General features: G+C 42.1%; 1 protein-coding gene across 2 annotated transcripts in view; it reads right to left on the bottom strand.

The window, feature by feature from the left end:
- The window catches only part of LOC141145230 (NXPE family member 1-like), a 334,823-nt gene that overhangs the window by 154,777 nt on the left and 157,967 nt on the right, over positions 1 to 22,079 (bottom strand). For both annotated transcript variants that reach the window (XM_073631736.1, XM_073631735.1), the window contains exon 4: positions 4,234 to 4,295. In XM_073631736.1, the coding sequence (XP_073487837.1) occupies positions 4,234 to 4,295 (62 nt within the window). The remainder of the gene's footprint in view (positions 1 to 4,233; positions 4,296 to 22,079) is intronic.

Raw genomic sequence — 22,079 nt, 5'->3', positions numbered from 1 at the left:
ACGGACACCATTGCCGCCGTGTCCTTGTGCTGGGAGCGATAGCCATCTTTTGTAAGTCTTCTGTTTTGACCATTGTTTACTGGTATGCTGCAGCATGCTGATTTGAATAAATACTACACAATGTGAGCATTATCTGGACTCCCGTGTGTGAGCTTTATTTTGCACAGTGCCAGTCTCCCGTGAGGTTTCCCCTGTTGTCTACCACTCTGAATAAGATGCTATCAGGCTTCAGGACATCGAGACAATAATGGTTTGATTTCTGGTGAGTGCATAGAATGGTGAAGGGATACCACAGCTAAGGAGCAATGTGTAACACTCTGGACTTCTAAGTCTATGATCTTATGCATAGTTGCCAACAGTCCCGATTTTCCCGGGACAAATTTTGGGACCCTCGTCCCGATCGGAGGCCGTCCCAATTCAGGATTTTGCCTTTTTTGTCTAGGGAAATTGGGAATGTTTGGCTCTGCAGCAGCTGGCTCCAACAAAATGGCCGCTGGCGCCACCGCTAGATCGTTCCCCTTGTGTTCAGTGGAGAGGGGAAGGGGCTCGATCAGCGCAGCCAATTAATCGGCTTCTCTCTTCACAATTCTGAAGCCGGGGTTAGCTCCCCTCTCCACTGAACACACGGCGCCGCTCGTGGAATTCGCTCTGCTCTTGTCCCTCTCGGTGTAACTGTAATGTACAGGGGGAGGGTAGTAACTATGTACAGGGGGGGTTACTATGTACAGGGGGGGTTACTATGTACAGGGGGGTAACTATGCACGGGGGGTTACTATGTACAGGGGAATTATTATGTACGGGGGTAACTATGCACAGGGGGTTACTATGTACAGGGGTGGTAACTATGTGCAGGGGGCGTAACTATGCGCAGGGGGGTAACTATGCGCAGGGGGGGTAACTATGCATGGGGGAATAACTATGTACAGGGGGGTAACTATGTTCAGGGGGAGGGGGGTAGCTATGTACAGGGGGGTAACTATGGCTCTGCCTGGGACACTGATGTAAGAAATGAGGTTGGAGACACTGGTGTAAGGACTGACTCTGCTGGGGGCAACTGATACAAGGAGGGACTCTGCTGGGGGCACCTGATGCAAGGAGGGACTCTGCTGGGGGCACCTGATGCAGGGAGGGACTCTGCTGGGAGCACCTGATGCAAGAAGGGACTCTGCTGGGGGCACCTGATGCAAGGAGGGACTCTGCTGGGTCCCAGGACAGACTCTGCTGGGGGAACCTGATGCAAGGACGTACTCTGCTGGGGGCACCTGATGCAAGGACGGACTCTGCTGGGGGCACCTGATGCAAGGACGGACTCTGCTGGAGGCACCTGATGCAAGGACGGACTCTGCTGGAGGCACCTGATGCAAGGACGGACTCTGCTGGGGACACATGATGCAAGGATGGACTCTGCTGGGGACACCTGATGCAAGGACGGACTCTGCTGGGGACACTGATGAAAGGACGGACTCTGCTGGGCACACCTGATGCAGGGAGGGACTCTGCTGGGGGCACCTGATGCAAGAAGGGACTCTGCTGGGGGCACCTGATGCAAGGAGGGACTCTGCTGGGTGCCAGGACGGACTCTGCTGGGGGAACCTGATGCCAGGACGGACTCTGCTGGGGGAACCTGATGCAAGGACGGACTCTGCTGGGGGCACCTGATGCAAGGACGGACTCTGCTGGGGGCACCTGATGCAAGGACGGACTCTGCTGGAGGCACCTGATGCAAGGACGGACTCTGCTGGAGGCACCTGATGCAAGGACGGACTCTGCTGGGGACACCTGATGGAAGGACGGACTCTGCTGGGGACACATGATGCAAGGAGGGACTCTGCTGGGGACACCTGATGCAAGGACGGACTCTGCTGGGGACACCTGATGAAAGGACGGACTCTGCTGGGGACACCTGATGCAAGGATGGACTCTGCTGGGGACACCTGATGCAAGGACGGACTCTGCTGGTGGCAGGCGACGTGGCAGGTAACACGCTCAGGAGTCCCACTGATTCTGCATTATGGTGAGTTGAATGATTTAATTTTATATTACAATGTAACAATAGAAATAATGCGCTTCAATCATCCTGACACCATAACAACCATGGTGCCGGGATGATTTAAGCGCTAACACCAGGTGTTTGGAGTATCTTTATCTGCTGATTGTTAAACTCTGGAATACACATATTTCTATTGTGGTGTAGGATCTGGGGCTGCTGTCCCTCCATCCCCCCCCCCCCCCCTTTCCCCCTTTCCCTCTCCATCCCTCATTCATCTCAGACTCTAACCACACCACTATTTCACGTAAACCACGCCCATTTTTTGGCACTGTGCGCACCGCATTTTATTTTTTTCTATGTCACGCCTACAAACGCATGCCCCCCTAATTATAATGCGACTCCGTCTACAGCCAAAAAAGTGTCCCTAAAATTTTTTTTACAATGTTGGCAACTATGCTTATGCCGTTTTATTTTCACTCTCTGGTGAGTGTTTTGGCACACCACTGTCACGGTGGAATTTTGGAACTTATCAAAGACTTTTTGCCTAAAAGGATTGATTACACTTGGGACTATTATCATTTATCTATTGATCACATGGACATTCGCTAAATATTATATAGCGCTGCACTTTCTTTGTCATCTTATTTCTCTCACATGATTTTTTGTTATGTGGACTACTTCACAAAAATACATTACTTTTTATTTTGGAGACTGCGCTCCCAACTTCTGTAAAATGCAATTCCCTTGGTGTGTACTGAATCCAATAGCATCCTTTAAAGCAAGGATAAGCAACCTTAAATAGGTGGAGATCTACATAAATAACATGGAAGAAGTCAACGTGGCACAGTGTCGCCTCCTCAAACCTGATTCAAAACTCTAATTGCCGTACTATCCTGTCGCAATCACACGCATTGCATGGGTTTAAATGAGGTGGTGAGGTGGCAACATATCGCCCCCTCACCACCTGTCAAACACACTCAGATCACTTTTCAGAGGAGCAGCAGTGCCTGCTTCACTTGTGAATGAGCCCTTAGTTGCATTTGGCAGCTGTACCATTAGGGCTTGTTCACATGTACAGTTAGGGGGTGGTAAAACCCTGTGGTTGAGTCGTGGTTTTACCGATCCCAATCCCTACCCAATTCAGCTGCTGAGGCAGCAGTCAAAGGTGTACACATGCCACAGCAGGAATTAAGCCCCCTGTTGCTTTTGGTGTGATCTACCGCCTGACAATCGTGACCCATTAAAGTAAATGGGGCCACTCTGCAAGAGCCTCACAGCTGCATGCTTTTGCTGGTTGCAAGAGGTTAAAGCAGGTGGTAAGAAAGCAACACAAAGCTTCCCACTTTAACCCCTTGTTTGCTGTACTGCACAAGTTTGCCGGGCACTTGCAGAGTGGCCTCATCCACTTGAATGGGTCATGCTTGGCAGGTGTTACACCCACCAATCAAGGCAGGGCATATAACTCCTGCTGCAGCTGCAACATGTGTACACCCCTGGCCACTGCAGCGAAAGGGGGAGTGTGGTTGGGGAGGGGCGATAAAAACACGTTTTAACTATGAGGTTTTACCACCCCCAAACTCCACATGTAAATTAACGCTTACTGTTCTGAGCCCCCTATAAGGCTGATTTCACACTGATGTGCTGCAGTTTACCTGCATTTTGGGTGCAATACACAACTTTCCTGGGTTAGCTGCACTTTGCCATAGACTTTTATTATATCCTGCAGGTATAGTGTGCTTTCAGTAAGTGCTCCAAACCCACAAGATATAATAGAAGTCTATGGCTAAGTGCAGCAAACCTGCAGGAAAGCTGCAGGTACACGGCACTGCACCCACGGTGTGGAGAAAACACAGCACATCAGAGTGAAAGCAACCTTATACTGTTTTGCCCAGTGTATTGCTTCAACTGAGCTAAAGACCTCTTCTTTCCTGCTGCTGGCACCACTCTGGAGACTGCTAGCCGGGATGGAGTGCAGTTGGTATCACTCCACATGGGACAGGAGCCAACGATACAGAGGAGGCATCAGCTTATGCGGTTCTTGCTCCCAACTACAGCTACAACTTTACAAGTAGTCCCTCTGCAATGCACTCTGTTTAATGCTTTGGGATGGCGGGTCAGCAAGCCCAGACTGCGATCTACCACTCACCTGTCCGCAATATACTGGTTGCTGACCCCCCCCGCTTTAACTCAATTTATATACATTATAGATACCAGTTTGATAATGATAGAAGAATTAAACTTACTCTGACATCGAGATACAATAATCTCAGGAATTTGCTGCGGAATTTCCAATCTGACATTTGATCTTGAAAAGAAGAACAAAATAGAATGTATGTGGATTTAGAAATATATTTTACATGTTATCATAAAGTATTCTCTAAAATATATCGAAATATATGAAAATCAAATAAAGCCTATATGTTATGGGCAGGGATGAGCAAATCTGTGACTCTTCCTTGAAAAACCCATAGAGGTCTATAAGGAGTGAATCTAGTACCGTATATACTCGAGTATAAGTCGAATTTTTCAGCCCTTTTTTTGGGCTGAAAGTGTCCCCTTCGACTTATACTCGAGTCACCGCCGTCTGTCTGCATGATCAGCGTGTCATGCAGGCAGACGGCGGCCGGCATGTGATGATACTGTTCGGAGGCTATTCCAGCTTTCAAAAGCTGTGCCTCCTGCTCGTCTGTGATAGGCTGAACAGCTGTCAGTGTACAGCCTATCACGGACATTCTCTCATCCTCGTCCGTGGTATGAGAATGAGAGAATGTCCGTGATAGGCAGTCAGCGGTCAGCCTATCACAGACGAGGAGGAGGTGCGGCTTTTGAACAGTGGAATGGCCGCCGAATAGTGTCATCACACACCGGCCGCCGTCTGAGGATGGAGATCACCACAGGGAGGATGGAGGTCGCCACAGGGAGGCTGCACAGGACACAGGTAGGCTGCACATGCACACAGGACACATGCACACAGGACATGTACAGGACACAGGGACACAGGACACACATTTACAGGACACACATGTACAGGACACATGTACAGGACACATGTACAGGACACATGCATATGTACAGGACACAGGACACATGCACAGGATATCGGTAGGCTGCACAGGACACAGGGAGGCATGCAGCTGCAGATGGGCATTGTTGACCCTCTGCATTTCTCACCCTCGTCTTATACTCGGGTCAATACGTTTTTCACAGTTTTTTGTGGTAAATTAGGGGCCTTGACTTATACTCGGATCGACTTATACTTGAGTATATACGGTAAATAAATTCTGGCCATTTGTAGTGTTAAGAGGCAAGCTATTGTGAAATAAAAGGTATGGGAAGCCATGTACTACCAAGGCGGAGGAGATCGTATACTAATGCCAAAATAAAAAAATCTCTCTCCCTGCATAGACTTGTCAGCTCTCCCTACAGTACCAACAGATGCTGACAATATGGATGATGCAAACCCCCTTCCCTTTTTAGAAAGTGGGCTGATTTATCCATTTATAACTGCTGACCTGGGGAAGGCTGTGCATTGCATTATACAGAAGGTTGTTTCATATTTGTGGTGACAAACCTGTCAACTTTTCTGCCAAATCCATGGTAGTGGTAAACCCAAACCTCATACCTAATTATGTGTAGTGAAAAAAGAACTTCCATGTATGTTTAGGACAATGCTGGTTTGATATGAAGCTGAAGTTATCTTCTTATTCGGCCAGCTTCTTATTTGAATGCAGAAGTTGGCTCCTTATTCAGCCAGCTTCTTATTCAGGTTGGATCTTTATTCGCAAAAGTGATTATTTACTAAACAATCATCTGCAATGTTTAAAAAAAAATTGTGAACTTTAACAACAATTCTATCTCCCTAAATGCCATTTATTTAAAAAGGTAATTCTGAATAAATATCTGAAAACCATCTTGGCTCACCCAAATTCCACATATTTTATACTCATTGGGCATCCTACTATTAGTTAAAATTCAATTTGGCCCAAGCCAAGTAATATAAATCATAAAATATGGCACCAAACATGGCACCAAGACAGCCGTGCATTTCAATGGGAAATTCTGCATAAGAAACCAAGATATTCATGACAAAAACCATCTTGGCTCACCCAAATTCCACTTGTTTTAAACTCATTGGGCATCCTACTATATAGGAAAGTTTAATTCGGCCCGAGCCAAGTGATCTAAATCCTAAAATATGGCACCTTGACAGCCATGCATTTCAATGGGAAATTCCAAATAAGAAGCCAAGCTATTCCTATATGAAATCCATCTTGGCTCACCCAAATTCCAATTGTTTTATACTTATTGGGCATCCTTCTATTAGTTAAAGTTCAATTTGGCTTGAGCCAAGTGATGGAAATCTTAAAATATGGCACCTTGACAGCCATGCACTTCAATGGGAAATTCTGAATAAGAAGCCAAGCTATTATTATATGAAAACCATCTTGACTCACCAAAATTGCACTTGTTTTATACTCATTGGGCATCCTACTATATGAGCCCTTTCACACTGGGGCGGTTTGCAGGTGCTATTGCGCTAATAATAGCGCCTGCAAACCGACCCGAAAGTGCCGCTACTTTCATCCCTCGGGGCTTTCACACTGGAGCGATGCGCTGGCAGGACGGTAAAAAAAGTCCTGCCAGCAGCATCTTCGGAGCGGTGAAGGAGCGGTGTGTATACCGCTCCTTTACCGCTCCTGCCCATTGAAATCAATGGGATGGCGCGGCTATACCGCCGGCAAAGCGCCTCTGCAGAGGCGCTTTGCGGTGGTATTTAACCCTTTCTCGGCCGCTAGCGGGGGTGAAACCGCCCCGCTAGCGGCCGCATACCGACGGTAAAACGCCGCTAATAATAGCGGCGTTTTACCGCCGACGCCGCCCCCGCCCCAGTGTGAAAGGGCTCTATATGAAAGTTCAATTTGGCCCGAGCCAAGTGAAAGAAATCTTAAAATATGGCACCTTGACAGCCATACATTTCAATGGGAAATTCTGAATAAGAAACCAAGCTATTCCTATATGAAATCCATCTTGGCTCACCCAAATTCCACTTGTTTTATACTCATTGGGCATCCTAATATATAGGAAAGTTCAATTTGGGCCGAGCTAAGTGATGGAAATACTAAAAAATGGCATCAAACATGGCACCATGACAGCCATGCATTTCAATGGGAAATTCTGAATAAGAAACCAAGATATTCCTATATGAAAACCATCTTGGCTCACCCAAATTCCACTTGTTTTAAACTCATTGGGCATCCTACTATATAGGAATGTTCAATTTGGCCCGAGCCAAGTGATCTAAATCCTAAAATATGGCACCTTGACAGCCATGCATTTCAATGGGAAATTCCAAATAAGAAGCCAAGCTATTCCTGTATGAAATCCATCTTGGCTCACCCAAATTCCACTTGTTTTATATTCATTGGGCATCCTTCTATTAGTTAAAGTTCAATTTGGCCTGAGCCAAGTGATGGAAATCCTAAAATATGGCACCTTGACAGCCATGCATCTCAATGGGAAATTCTGAATAAGCAGCCAAGCTATTCTTATATGAAAACCATCTTGGCTCACCAAAATTAAATTGTTTTATACTCATTGGGCATCCTACAATATAGGAAAGTTCAATTTGGACCGAGCCAAGTGAAAGAAATCTTAAAATATGGCACCTTGACAGCCATACATTTCAATGGGAAATTCTGAATAAGAAACCAAGCTATTCCTATATGAAATCCATCTTGGCTCACCCAAATTCCACTTGTTTTATACTCATTGGGCATCCTACTATATAGGAAAGTTCAATTTGGGCCGAGCCAAGTGATGGAAATACTAAAAAATGGCACCAAACGTGGCACCATGACAGCCATGCATTTCAATGGTAAATTCCGTATAAGAAACCAAGCTATTCTTATATGAAAACCATCTTGGCTCACCCAAATTCCACTTGTTTTTTACTCATTGGGCATCCTACTATATAGGAAAGTTTAATTTGGCCCGAGCCAAGTGATGGAAATCATAAAATATGACACCAAACTTGTCACCCTGTCACCATGCATTTCAATGGGAAATTCCAAATAAGAAGCCAAGCTATTTTTATATGAAAACCATCTTGGCTCACCAAAATTCAACTTGTTTTATACTCACTGGGCATCCTACTATATAGGAAAGTTCAATTTGGCCCAAGCCAAGTGATAGAAATCCTAAAATATGGCATCTTGACAGCCATACATTTCAATGGGAAATTCCAAATAAGAAACCGATATATTCCTACATGAAATCCATCTTGGCTCACCCAAATTCCACTTGTTTTATACTCATTGGGCATCCTACTATATAGGAGAGTTCAGTTTGGCCCAATCCAAGTGATAGAAATCTGGCATCTTGACAGCCATGCATTTCAATGGGAAATTCTGAATAAGGAACCAAGATATTCCTATATGAAATCCGTCTTGGTTCAAACAAATTCCACTTGTTTTATACTCATTGGGCATCCTACAATATAGGAAAGTTCAAATTGGCCTGAGCCAAGTGACGGAAATCATAAAATATGGCACCAAACTTGTCATCCATGCATTTCATTGGGAAATGCATGATGACAGGGTGACAAGTTTGGTGTCATATTTAATGATTTCTATCACTTGGCTCGAGCCAAATTAAACTTTCCTATATAGTAGGATGCCCAATGAGTATAAAACAAGTGGAATTTGGGTGAGCCAAGATGGTTTTCATATAAGAATAGCTTGGCTTCTTATTGGGAATTTGCCATTGAAATGCATGGCTGTCGTGGTGCCACGTTTGGTGCCATTTTTTAGTATTTCCATTACTTGGCTTGGGCCAAATTGAACTTTCCTATATAGTAGGATGCCCAATGAGTATAAAACAAGTGGAATTTGGGTGAGCCAAGTTGGATTTCATATAGGAATATATTGGTTTCTTATTCGGAATTTCCCTTTGAAATGTATGGCTATCAAGGTGCCATATTTTAGGATTTCTATCACTTGGCTCGGGCCAAATTGAACTTTAATAGAAGGATGCCCAATGAGTATAAAGCAAGTGGAATTTGGGTGAGCCAAGATGGTTTTCATATAGCAATAGCTTGGCTTCTTATTCGGAATTTCCCATTGAAATGCATGGGTGAAAGGCAGACAAGATTGGTGCCATATTTTATGATTTCCATTACTTGGCTCGGACCAAATTGAACTTTCCTATATAGTAGGATGTCCAATGAGTATAAAACAAGTGGAATTTGGGTGAGCCAAGATGGATTTCATATAGGAATAGCTTGACTTCTTATTCAGAATTTCCCATTGAAATTCATGGCTGTCAAGATGCCATATTTTAGGATTTCCATCACTTGGCTCGGGCCAATTTGAACTTTCCTATATAGTAGGATGCCCAATGAGTATAAAACAAGTGGAATTTGAGTGAGCCAAAGTGGTTTTCATATAGGAATATCTTGGTTCCTTATTCAGAATTTCCCATTGAAGTGCATGGCTGTCATGGTGCCATGTTTGGTGCCATATTTTATGATTTATATCACTTGGCTAGGGCCAAATTGAACTTTAACTAATAGTAGGATGCCCAATGAGTATAAAACATGTGGAATTTGGGTGAGCCAAGATGGTTTTCAGATATTTATTCAGAATTACCCCTTTAAATACATGGCATTTAGGGACATCAAATTGTTGTTAAAGTTCACAATTGTATTATAAACATTGCAGATGATTGTTTAGTAAATAATCACTTTTGCGAATAAAGATCCAACCTTAATAAAGAAGCTGATCGAATAAGGAGACAACTTCTGCAGTCGAATAAGAAGCTGGCCGAATAAGAAGATAACTTCAGCTTCATTGGTTTGATGCTATTGTAATATTTTACAGACAAGGAACAGTATACGTGAACTGTAAGGAAGCAAACACACCCTAAATGTGTTAATGAAACTGTTCATTAGTTACTATGGTACAGATTTAAATGCCAGCGCACAGAATATTTACATAAATAGCATACAATAAATAGGAAATAAGTCTAAAAAGTCCATGACAAGGGAATGGAGGGGTAAAGGTCTATGGACAAATGGATGACAAGTCTTAATGATGAATCTTGAATGGAGGGCATGCACTAAGGGCAAAGCTTTTCTCTGAAGTTAAGCCAGCTCTGAGGTAAAACTTGAAAGGAAAACAGAAAAAGCGCCTCTAAGTGCAATATTTATTATGTACAATTGCAAGCAGTCAAATGAACACTCACATTAAGTTTAAGAAAAATAAGCTCATCTGGGGAAAGGAACCTGCTGGGAAGAGTCCTCAGCACCTCCCATTAGAAAGAGTGTACCCGCCGCAATGACCACGCTGAATCAGGAAGAAGCTGGCAAAAACCTGAGTAGTTCCGCATAAGTTGGATGGGACCAGCTTGAGGCGCAGTGCCAGTAGGAGTGTGACGTCACCGGGGTAAGGAGAGAGAACCACAACGTGTTTCAGAGCATGTGCAAATCTTGTACGGATGCATGCGCTCCTTTCTCAAGTGATATGGAGGGGAGAGAGGATCAAATTTAAATGCTCTGCACAGCGAGAGTCATCGGCCAATAAACAGAATAGAGCCGCTACATTGCTATTTACCTGAATGCAGTTAACACAGAACAACAGCAGAACATACACACACACACACACACAACTACCATACAATAGAAACCTATCATTAATACAAAACATTAATAAATATAATTTTAAAAGCCATTAAGGTATAAAATAAATAACCAGCAATATAACCAATTTGTAATACAGTAGATCATCAGTGATATATACCTTGAGACGTAGTTTATCTGAGACTATATATATATCTATATATATATATAGATATATATATATATAGATATATATATATATACACACATAGATAGAAATTTGTGATAATAATCATAAATGAAAACTACTGTAAAGATACATGTGTACAAGCACAGACATATATCTATATATCCATATGTATAGAGAGACACAAGTATCCAATAACATCTAGAAATTAGTGTAAGGTATTATTATTACATGTACACATGAATAAATCATGATAACCATAGCTTGACCATGAGGGAAGAAAAAAACATTTATGTGTGTGTGACTATGTAAGTCTCTACATCAAAGTATGGATCAACAAACAATATACAGTTGTGCTCATCCTGGCAGAATTTAATGATTTCTTGGCCATTTTTCAAAGAACATCATTGATAACACAAAAACTTTTCTTTCACTTATAGTTAGTGTTTGGCTGAAGCCATTTATTATCAATCAACTGTGTTTACTCTTTTTAAATTATAATGACAACAGAAACTACCCAAATGACCCTGATCAAAAGTTTACATACCCCAGTTCTTAATACCGTGTATTGTATCAATGACAGCTGGAAGTCTTTTGTGGTATTTGTGGATGAGGCTCTTTATCTTCTCAGATGGTAAAGCTGCCCATTCCTCTTGGCAAAAAGCCTCCAGTTCCTGGAAATTCTTCGGCTGTCTTGGATGAACTGCACGTTTGAGATCTCCCCAAAGTGGCTCAATATTATTGAGGTCAGGAGACTGAGATGGCCACTCCAGAACCTTCACTTTATAATGCTGTAGCCAATGACAGGTCGACGTGGCCTTGTGTTTTGGATCATAGTCATGTTGTAATGTCTAAGTACGTCCCATGCACAGCTTCCTGGCTGATAAATGCAAATGTTCCTCCACTATTTTCTGCTAACATACTGCATTCATCTTGCCATCAATTTTGACCAAATTTCCTGTGCCTTTGTAGCTCACACATACCCAAAACATCAGTGATCCACCTCCGTGTTTCACAGTAGGAATGGTGTACCTTTCAACATAGGCCTTGTTGACTCCTCTCCAAAGGTAGTGTTTATGGTTGTGGCCAAAAAGCTCAAATTTTGGTCTCATTACGCCAAATGACTTTGTTCTAGAAGGTTTGAGGCTTGTCTCTGTGCTGTTTGGAGTATTGTAAGCGGGATACTTTGTGGCATTTGTGTAGTAATGGCTTTCTTCTGGCAACTCGACCATGCAGCCCATCTTTCTTCAAGTGCCTCCTTATTGTGCATCCTAAAATAGCCACACCACATGTTTTCAGAGAGTCCTGTATTTTCTTTGCATCTCAAACAATTTTCCTGGCAGTTGTGGCTGATATTTTAGTTGGTCTACCTGACCTTGGTTTGGTTTCAACGGAGCCCCTCATTTTCCACTTCTTGATTAGAGTTTGAACACTTCTGATTGGGATTCTCAATTCCTTGGATATCTTTTTATATGTGTATAAAACAGATCAATCAGCACAAACAAATCCTAACAGCAGCTGAACACTGAGGGTCAAACTATTAAATCCCAAAAAGCGGTATAAAATAGAAAAGCAGTGCAGCGCAAAAACACACAAACACATAATAAATGTTAAATGGTAAAAGAGGTCATGATGTTCTCAGTAAAAATTAATGAAAGCAATCAAACACCACCAAGTGTCCATAAAAGTGCTTCTATAGATGCAATACAGGGTGATCATGTGCCAACCTCCACCAACAACACTCCTAGCAGCTCACCTCAAAGCATGGACCCCTGAGTAAATCAGACAGGTCAAACAGGCAGTTCCCTTATAAGGGAGAGACAGCTGGGTCACTGGTTATGATGGATACTGGAGAAGTACACACACTGGTGGTTGCAGTATCCCCTGTGCTCTGACCATAGGCTCTGGTTTGTACATGTAATATAAGTAACACAATATAGTGTACTCCATATGATAAAAAGAGATTTATTTAAAAAGTGAAGATCGCACTTACAAATAAAGCACTGTTCCTCAGTGCACGGTGAAAAGGCAAACAGTAAAACAAATTCTCGAGGATCAACGATATGATGCGGGTGACGTCACGCTAGTCACGTGTTTCTGTACGCGTTACGTCCCTGGGGGCGGGACTTCATCAGCGGTGATGGAATGACGTGAGACACCCGCTTTAAATATCATGAGCCGACACCTGAGGCCACTTAGATTATTGCACGTGATATATTGCCACGGCAACACAAACAACTCCCAGAATGAAACAGGATGTGACCTAGCACTCAGATTTACATAAACAATAAAAACGCTTGTGGCTGACACCTACATAAATAAATACTGCACCTGGTAGATTAACTCAGTGGCCCTGCTATCTCACTGGTAAACCAGGGAGTGACCCAACAATTAGAGTCAAATGCCAACAAAAAACATCCTTGGCAAGATATATCTATCAAAGTGCATTAATGTGCCTCACTAAGTACATCAGGATGAATAAAGTGCATACTGTACCTCTCAGATGGTTATTCAAACCTGAAGAGAGGGCAAAAAAATGCACCATAACTCACACCCTGAACGGACCAATAGACACACAATAATTAATACAAAATATATACAAAAAATGCATATAATAAAATTATTATTTATTATTACCAGTATTTATATCAATTATTTAATTATGATAAAATGATCTCAATCCATTAATTAATTATGATAAAAGAGATCTTTCATTATACTAGCACATCAACCCGCGTCCTCATTGATCCTCATATACAACACCAATATATATATAATCGCATACATTAGCATACAATATAACCTTAACGATCAGATATAAAGCAATTTACATCAAAATCAACATTCAAGTCTGCTGGTACTAAAACTTTTGTCTTATGTATCCTAAGGGATTCCCCTGAGGCTAAGTTGGCGTTTAAAATTTCCTCCTCTCCAATGTTTTGTGACTCTTTCAATGCCCCAGAATTTCAATGCCCCTACTTAAACCTGTTTTGTAGGACTCCCATAATATACTGCCTACCAAAGATCCATTAAGATAGTGCCAACCCTCCTGGAAGGCCTATATTAAATGGAATCAATTCTATTTCATCTAGGGTAGGACTCTTTCCTTCAGCCATTAGTCCTTAAGACATGCCTTCCTCAAAGACACCAAACACATGATGTGGGAATGTGTGGCCTATGATTTTTACCTTCAATGATAATCAGCATTAATAAATGGACATACAATATGGCTTAAACAGTGTGTCAGAAAACTGCCTGGACATTCTGAGAACAGCTGACATCATAAAACAGCTCTGGTATGTTTTCTAGAGTTAGTATTTAGGAAGCTCTGTTTATAGTGTCCACTATACTACCTGGTTTATAGATGTACTGTCCCTTGCCCAGAGGGAATCACTTGGGGGCTGTGAGGATGACCTCTAACAGAGTGGTAATGTTACCAAACATGTTTTACTTAAATAGGATTGGGCAAAGAGGGGATATAGAAGCAAGCCAAGCTCTCTTGTTTTTTATGACATGTAATGACCTCCCATTGACCAAGTGTGGCCACCTGGCTTATGTGAGGGAATAGGACTCTCTTCAACCTCCCACCCTTGAGGGAATGTAGCAGTCTTAGCATATGGAAGGGGGTGAGGAGGGGTGGGTTTTTACTAGTGTGTATACAGTGGGGACGGAAAGTATTCAGATCCCCTTAAATGTTTCACTCTTTGTTATATTGCAGCCATTTGCTAAAATCAATTAAGTTCATTTTTTTCCTCATTAATGTACACACAGCACCCCATATTGACAGAAAAACACAGAATTGTTGACATTTTTGCAGATTTATTAAAAAAGAAAAACTGAAATATCACATGGTCCTAAGTATTCAGACCCTTTGCTCAGTATTTAGTAGAAGCACCCTTTTGATCTAATACAGCCATGAGTCTTTTTGGGAAAGATGCAACAAGTTTTTCACACCTGGATTTGGGGATCCTCTGCCATTCCTCCTCGCAGATCCTCTCCAGTTCTGTCAGGTTGGATGTAAACGTTGGTGGACAGCCATTTTTAGGTCTCTCCAGAGATGCTAAATTGGGTTTAAGTCAGGGCTCTGGCTGGGCCATTCAAGAACAGTCACAGAGTTGTTGTGAAGCCACTCCTTCGTTATTTTAGCTGTGTGCTTAGGGTCATTGTCTTGTTGGAAGGTAAACCTTCGGCCCAGTCTGAGGTCCTGAGCTCTGGAGAAGGTTTTCATCCAGGATATCCCTGTTCTTGGCTGCATTCATCTTTCCCCCGATTGCAACCAGTCACCCTGTCCCAGCAGCTGAAAAACACCCCCACAGCATGATGCTGCCACCACCATGCTTCACTGTTGGGACTGTATTGGACAGGTGATGAGCAATGCCTGGTTTTCTCCACACATACCACTTAGAATTAAGGCCAAAAAGTTCTATCTTGTTCTCATCAGACCAGAGAATCTTATTTCTCACCATCTTGGAGTCCTTCAGGTGTTTTTTTAGCAAAATCCATGCAGGCTTTCATGTGTCTTGCACTGAGGAGGGGCTTCCGCCGGGCCACTCTGCCATAAAGCCCTGACTGGTGGAGGGCTGCAGTGATGGTTGACTTTCTACAAATTTCTCCCATCTCCCGACTGCATCTCTGGAGCTCAGCCACAGTGATCTTGGGTTCTTCTTTACCTCTCTCACCAAGGCTCTTCTCCCCGAATAGCTCAATGTGGCCGGATGGCCAGCTCTAGGAAAGGTTCTGGTCGTCCCAAACATCTTCCATTTAAGGATTATGGAGGCCACTGTGCTCTTAGGAACCTTAAGAGCAGCAGAAATTTTTTTGTAACCTTGGCCAGATCTGTGCCTTGCCACAATTCTGTCTCTGAGCTCTTCAGGCAGTTCCTTTGACCTCATGATTCTCATTTGCTCTGACATGCACTGTGAGCTGTAAGGTCTTATATAGACAGGTGTGTGGCTTTCCTAATCAAGTCCAATCAGTATAATCAAACATAGCTGGACTCAAATGAAGGTGTAGAACCATCTCAAGGATGATCAGAAGAAATGGACAGCACCTGAGTTAAATATATGAGTGTCACAGCAAAGGGTCTGAATACTTAGGACCATGTGATATTTCAGTTTTTCTTTTTTAATAAATCTGCAAAAATGTCAACAATTCTGTGTTTTTCTGTCAATATGGGGTGCTGTGTGTACATTAATAAGGAAAAAATGAACTTAAATGATTTTAGCAAATGGCTGCAATATAACAAAGAGTGAAAAATTAAAGGGGGTCTGAATACTTTCCGTTCCCACTGTATATCAGAATACACACCCCTGGCTCAGTCTCTTAGCCTCATGGAAGACAAAACATGGTCACGTAAGATCTGTCTGTGTAACATATCCATATTATCTTATTTCTCTTTCCTTTTCTCTAACTTTTTCTGTCCTAGGATTTGCCTTGATACACTGATAGCATTTGTATGTCAATTATTTGTAACATCACTAGGGATGAGCTTCGAGTTCGAGTCGAACTCATGTTCGACTCGAACATTGGCTGTTCGCAAGTTCACCGAACAGCGAACAATTTGGGGTGTTCGCGGCAAATTCGAATGCCGCGGAACACCCTTTAAAAGTCTATGGGAGAAATCAAAAGTGCTAATTTTAAAGGCTAATATGCAAGTTATTGTCATAAAAAGTGTTTGGGGACCTGGGTCCTGCCCCAGGGAACATGGATCAATGCAAAAAAAAGTTTTAAAAACAGCCGTTTTTTCAGGAGCAGTGATTTTAATAATACTTAAAGTCAATCAATAAAAGTGTAATATCCCTTTAAATTTCGTACCTGGGGGGTGTCTATAGTATGCCTGTAAAGGGGCGCATGTTTCCTGTGTTTAGAACAGTCTGACAGCAAAATGACATTTTGAAGGAAAAAACTCATTTAAAACTACCCGCGGCTATTGCATTGCCGACAATACACATAGAAGTTCATTGATAAAAACGGCATGGGAATTCCCCAAAGGGGAACCCCGAACCAAAATAAAAAAAAAAAAATGACGTGGGGGTCCCCCTAAATTCCATACCAGGCCCTTCAGGTCTGGTATGGATATTAAGGGGAACCCCGGCCAAAATTTAAAAAAAAAATGACGTGGGGTTCCCCCTAAATTCCATACCAGACCCTTCAGGTCTGGTATGGATTTTAAGGGGAACCCCGCGCCAAAAAAAAAAAAATTAAAAAGGGTGAAAAATTAAAGGGGGTCTGAATACTTTCCGTTCCCACTGTATATCAGAATACACACCCCTGGCTCAGTCTCTAAGCCTCCTAGAAGACAAAACATGGTCACGTAAGATCTCTCTGTGTAACATATCCATATTATCTTATTTCTCTTTCCCTTTCTCTAACTTTTTCTGTCCTAGGATTTGCCTTGATACACTGATAGCATTTGTATGTCCATTATTTGTAACATCACTACGTTATATTTGGTAATATCTGATTATTCTAACGTTTCTTTTCTGTATAAATAAATTTGATTGTTATTCTTTTCGCACAGTTATTTGTTTTTAATTCTATCCGTAATATCCATTACAGATGGTGCCCTGTGTGAGAAAGTTTAACGTTTGGGTTAATGTTATTTCTTGTATGGAAGACAGAGCTGGTCTATACAGTCCTAACTCCAGAAACGCTAAGCGTTTTTTTATATCTTCTGTTTTCACCCGTTTCCTATCTGAATACCCAGACTAACAAACTTTTCAGAACTTTCCTTTTTACCTTTGGTCTATACTAATACTTTGATGAGACTGATTTTGAATAATGTGTATATATAAAATTAAATTTTAAGTGCGAATTATAAGGGCTCTATTTGGAATCGTGGAGGCAGTGGGAAAGGACATGTGCCTCTCTGCAAAAAGTTGACCCGTGACTGAGATTAGGCCAAACTTTGTGATTGAAATGCACCTGTGGGCCCAGAGCTACGTTTCCACTGGTGCAACTCCAAAGTCGCATGATTTAGAGTGTGACTGTGAGGTGCAACTTTAGTGCGACTGTGGTGCAGCTTTGAATGCGACTTTGATCCAAATTTACACTCTGGGTCGGAGTCACATTCGGATTTGCATCAGAGTAGTGCAGGTACCTTTTCAGAGTCGCTGCAGCTTTGAGTCACATAGATTGGAACGGGTGCTATTGAAATCAATGGGCTGCGACTTGTAATGTGACTTTGTGCCCAAAGTCACATGGAAAATTGCACTAGTGGAAACGGAGACTAAATCACACTGAATGATCTTGGGTATGAATCTTTCTTCTCTGCAATTACTAACTGGGGATTGTAAGCTTTGTAAGTAGACCTGGGAACACTGGCTATACTGTAACTGATACAAATCATATTGCAAATAAGTGTGCCTCAGTTGACTGCCTTCTGTACTCCAAGCAGGCATATATTTCCTTGATTATCCAAGTCTGCTCGAATCATTCTTGAGATAACAAAAGTAATAGCCCTACTTTGAGCTATTTTTTAGAATACTTTGGAAAAGTCCACGGGGAGATTGAACTAAAGAGTTTGGGAAAATCTTCATGTTTCTTGAAGGACTATCGTCACGAACAGGGAAAATATTGTTCTGACAAGAAGTGAAAAGAAGCAATGGTGACAGGGATGGTACCTGTCAACCCAATCACAGTCCAGAGAGTAGATACCTCTGGAGGAGAAACCTATAAAAGGTTGGGAAATCAGGTAAGGGTCCAAACGTCTGTAAGGATGAGTAATAGAATCGCTTCAAAGAGGGGGTCTGAATGTGGTGAACCCTACCAACTGACCCCAAGGGAAGAGATGATAGATAAATATGGGCCCTCGGTGATAAAATATATTCGTGATTGGGATTGTTGGACTGGGAAGAGGTCTTCTAAGAAAGCTACATTTAAACTTAAACTATGGGAAGATCTGTACCGTGCTCACCACAAAAAGATGAAACGGCCATATGAAAAAGATACTTGGAGTATATGGATGCTTGAGTCAGTGAATAAAACTGAGGAAATTAATGTTTTTACTATGGGATTTAAGGAGAAATCATTCCAAACAAAGCAACAAAATTGGGATGATCAGGGAGACAGAGCAATTGTCAGGACTTGGGCCTTATGCAGTTGCCCAGTCCTTGTCAGCAGAGTGCTCAGGGGCTGACATGAACTGTCACCTTTCAGTGGCTGACAAAAAGGGAGAGCCACAACACAAGTCTGATACCCCAGTTAAATATGAAGTACAGGGGGATTGGGAGGTACAGGAAGAGGAAGGCAGAGCAGCAGGACATGGAGAGGAAATGGCCATGCTGGCATTAAGGAAGGAAAGTCTCCAGGCAGAAGGGACAATTTCTGTCCCGCTGATGGGAGAGGATGTGAAATTGAATTTCACTGGAAGAAGCTGTAGTAAGTGCACGGGAAAAACGCTGCTAATCTTTGTGGCCTGGTGGTTAGCGAATCAGTATGAACATTTGAAAGTGCAAAACACATCACAACACTTCTAAAAGAATTGGTAGAAATAACCAAAGGTAACATCAGTACTTTAGAAGCTTCTATGTCAAATTCTGAGGCTATCCACCCGCAATTAGTACTAGAAAACCAAAGATTACAGGAGAATGTTCATCAGTTGGGAAAAAGACTGGAGGATGCAGGAAGTGTAGTGAAACCATTATCTGTCAGCTGCCAGGAGCTGTTTGCTCAGTTTTCAGATAGAGGAGATAACAGAGCAGCTGATTTGGGTAGGTCTGAACTCAGGGGGACATCCTCCACACTTAAGGTATGTACCAAGAAGAATAAATTCATGGAAGGTAAGACCTCTTTAAAAATTGCCCCTATATTTTGTAAGCCGCAGGTAAAAACTACTAATCCAGAAAAAGCCGTCTAAAAGTCTCAGTCATCTAAAACAAAGCCTGTCATTAAGAGGTGTTGTTCCACTTTAGATAAGATAAAATGTCGCTTATGTGGGGTAATTGGTCACATCGCGAGATTCTGTCTATCCAGTTCCAGTGAAAAAGTCGGTAAACATGATCCATATAGGACCACAAGACGTGATTATGAAGTATACTCAGTTCGCTTTGCAAAGTGGCCTAGGTGTATGAAGTATGAACCACCTAGATCATGGGTCCCATTCCAAAATCCTAAGAATGTGTCCATTCAGGCTGAGAATGGGCCAATGAAATGGGATGGATCTCTGAAAGAATTTCAACCTTACAAAATGTTATGGGTTTAAGAAGTACCGGTTATTATAGAAACATGCTGATATGTGTGATGTCCAGAGTTTGTCTTTAACCTAATTGTGTGAGTGTGTGTGGAATATGGAATATATGTTCTGTCGTCTAACTCTGAGGTCTGTTGTCTCAACTGCTGAGAACCCACCCAAATGACCCCCCTTCTTCCTGAGCAGGTTGGTGAGAGTTTAAAGCGAACTGTATTGACATGCAAATTACCTGAGCCAAGATAAAAATCTGTAATAGTGAATTGAAATGTGTATTTACTAAAATGTGTTTGTTTTCCAGAGAGACAGTTCTGCAAGAGGTTCTTTGTGGTGAGGTATTATGATTTGTAGATAAATGGTACTGCTAAAAGGTTTATTACAAGTTGCTAATTTTTTTCCTCACCATGGTGAATACATTTTTTGGAGGGAATTAATAGTATACCATAAAACAAAAATCCACGTGGTAGTAATGAAATTTGAGCTCAACAATTTTTGGTGTTTTAAAAAAAGTGCACTGTTCCAAAACAAATAAGAAAGACTTTATGTAATGTAATGTAAATTATTATTTGTGTTTCATATGCTAATGTCTTCTTACAGGTATATAACCATTGGTATATTTTGTTTCTAGGCGAACAATGCAATGTTTACTTTTTTCAGTGTTTTATCCCTCAGATTCGATAATTGAGTTTCATGGCTTTCAGAACAAAAGGAAATCACAGCCTCCATAGACAACTTTATACAAGATTGTTTTTCTTTTTCCTGGTTTGTCGGGTTTCACATGTGAATGTTTTAGGTTTTCATCACCATTATCTAGTTGGTGCTTCTATTTGTCAGTCCATTCGGCTGTGTTTTGGACTACCTAGTGTGCGTTGTATGTTCTGATCCGACATGTATGAAGCTCTGGTGTGAACGAGTTTCTTTGTTCCACTGATTAGCAAAACCAACTAACTAAAGTCTGCATCTCCAGTTCTCACTTAGTTTTTTTTAAATGAAAAGTTGAGTAAGACTGCAGGGGATTATTGTCACTCTAACACATATATTAGGCGAAGAAGTGTTATAAATCTCTGTTAGTGTTACTGCAATTAGTGGTAAGAGTGTTTTGGTATTATCCAGAGTTTGAATTTGCTCTGTCATAGATCTGTTACATATCTGTTTCCTATTCCCAAAGATCAGTGGCTATGCTGATACTTGCAGTTCCAAGGCTTTAAAGGGTAAAGGTCTGATGTTACTTTTGTGTATACTTGTGTTTAAGACTGCCTAAACCCCCTGCTGTTATTGTAATTAGTTACACGACCAGCCATGCCTGGCTGTTCAAGCTCCTCTCATTGCCTAAGGCTAAGGTATGTTAATGTTCCTAGCAATCTCTCTGTGTGTCCCCAAGTGTATTTCAAGCCTGCTTCCTGCCCAATGTCACCATGCAACTCTATTTTCTCCTAGAGTTTCCCGTTTGTCTGTTTTTACATGGCTATTTGTTACTAATTGTCTAATGTGTCTTTGGCGTATCTGCCACTAATATCTATGTGTTTCAAGGCACACCGGTCGGCTCGAATTGTACCCCCTACTGTTCAGTGATCCCGGCGCCTCAGTGCTGCAAGGGATTTTTCTTTGCCTGTTGGCCAGTTGTGTCTGGTAGCAGCAGTTCCTCAAGCTGGATACACATTATACAATTTTTGTTCATTTTCCTTTAGATTTACCTTCAGATGTGTAGTACTAGGGCCTGCCTGACTGCATACAAAAGTTGAGAGTGTATAGGTCTGGCCACGTATTGTATGGTTTTGGGTGAGTCTGGAGAAGAGTTGTTCAGGAAGATTGTGTGGGGTGTTACCAACTCTTAGCAGTTCCAAGGGCCCTCACTTTCATTATATGTGTGGGCATGCTATATTCTCCTCAGTTAATACCCATAGGGGTCCTTCCTGTCATAGACTTCTTGTGAACCTTAACTAGTTGTCTGTGTCCTGTAGGCCAGGAAGACCAGCGCCCCAGTGTTGCACTATGCCCCTGTCATTCATGTGAGTCCTGTCTGAAGAGTGTAGGAAGTTTATTTTGTATGGGTGAAGGATAGCCTTGCCTGATTATCCAATTGATAAAGGAGGGAAAAGGG

The sequence above is a fragment of the Aquarana catesbeiana genome, linkage group LG05, assembly GCF_042186555.1.
Source record: "Aquarana catesbeiana isolate 2022-GZ linkage group LG05, ASM4218655v1, whole genome shotgun sequence".
Lineage (NCBI taxonomy): Eukaryota > Metazoa > Chordata > Amphibia > Anura > Ranidae > Aquarana > Aquarana catesbeiana.
Note: the sequence above shows the minus strand (reverse complement) of the source record. Positions and strands in the feature narration are given on the sequence as shown.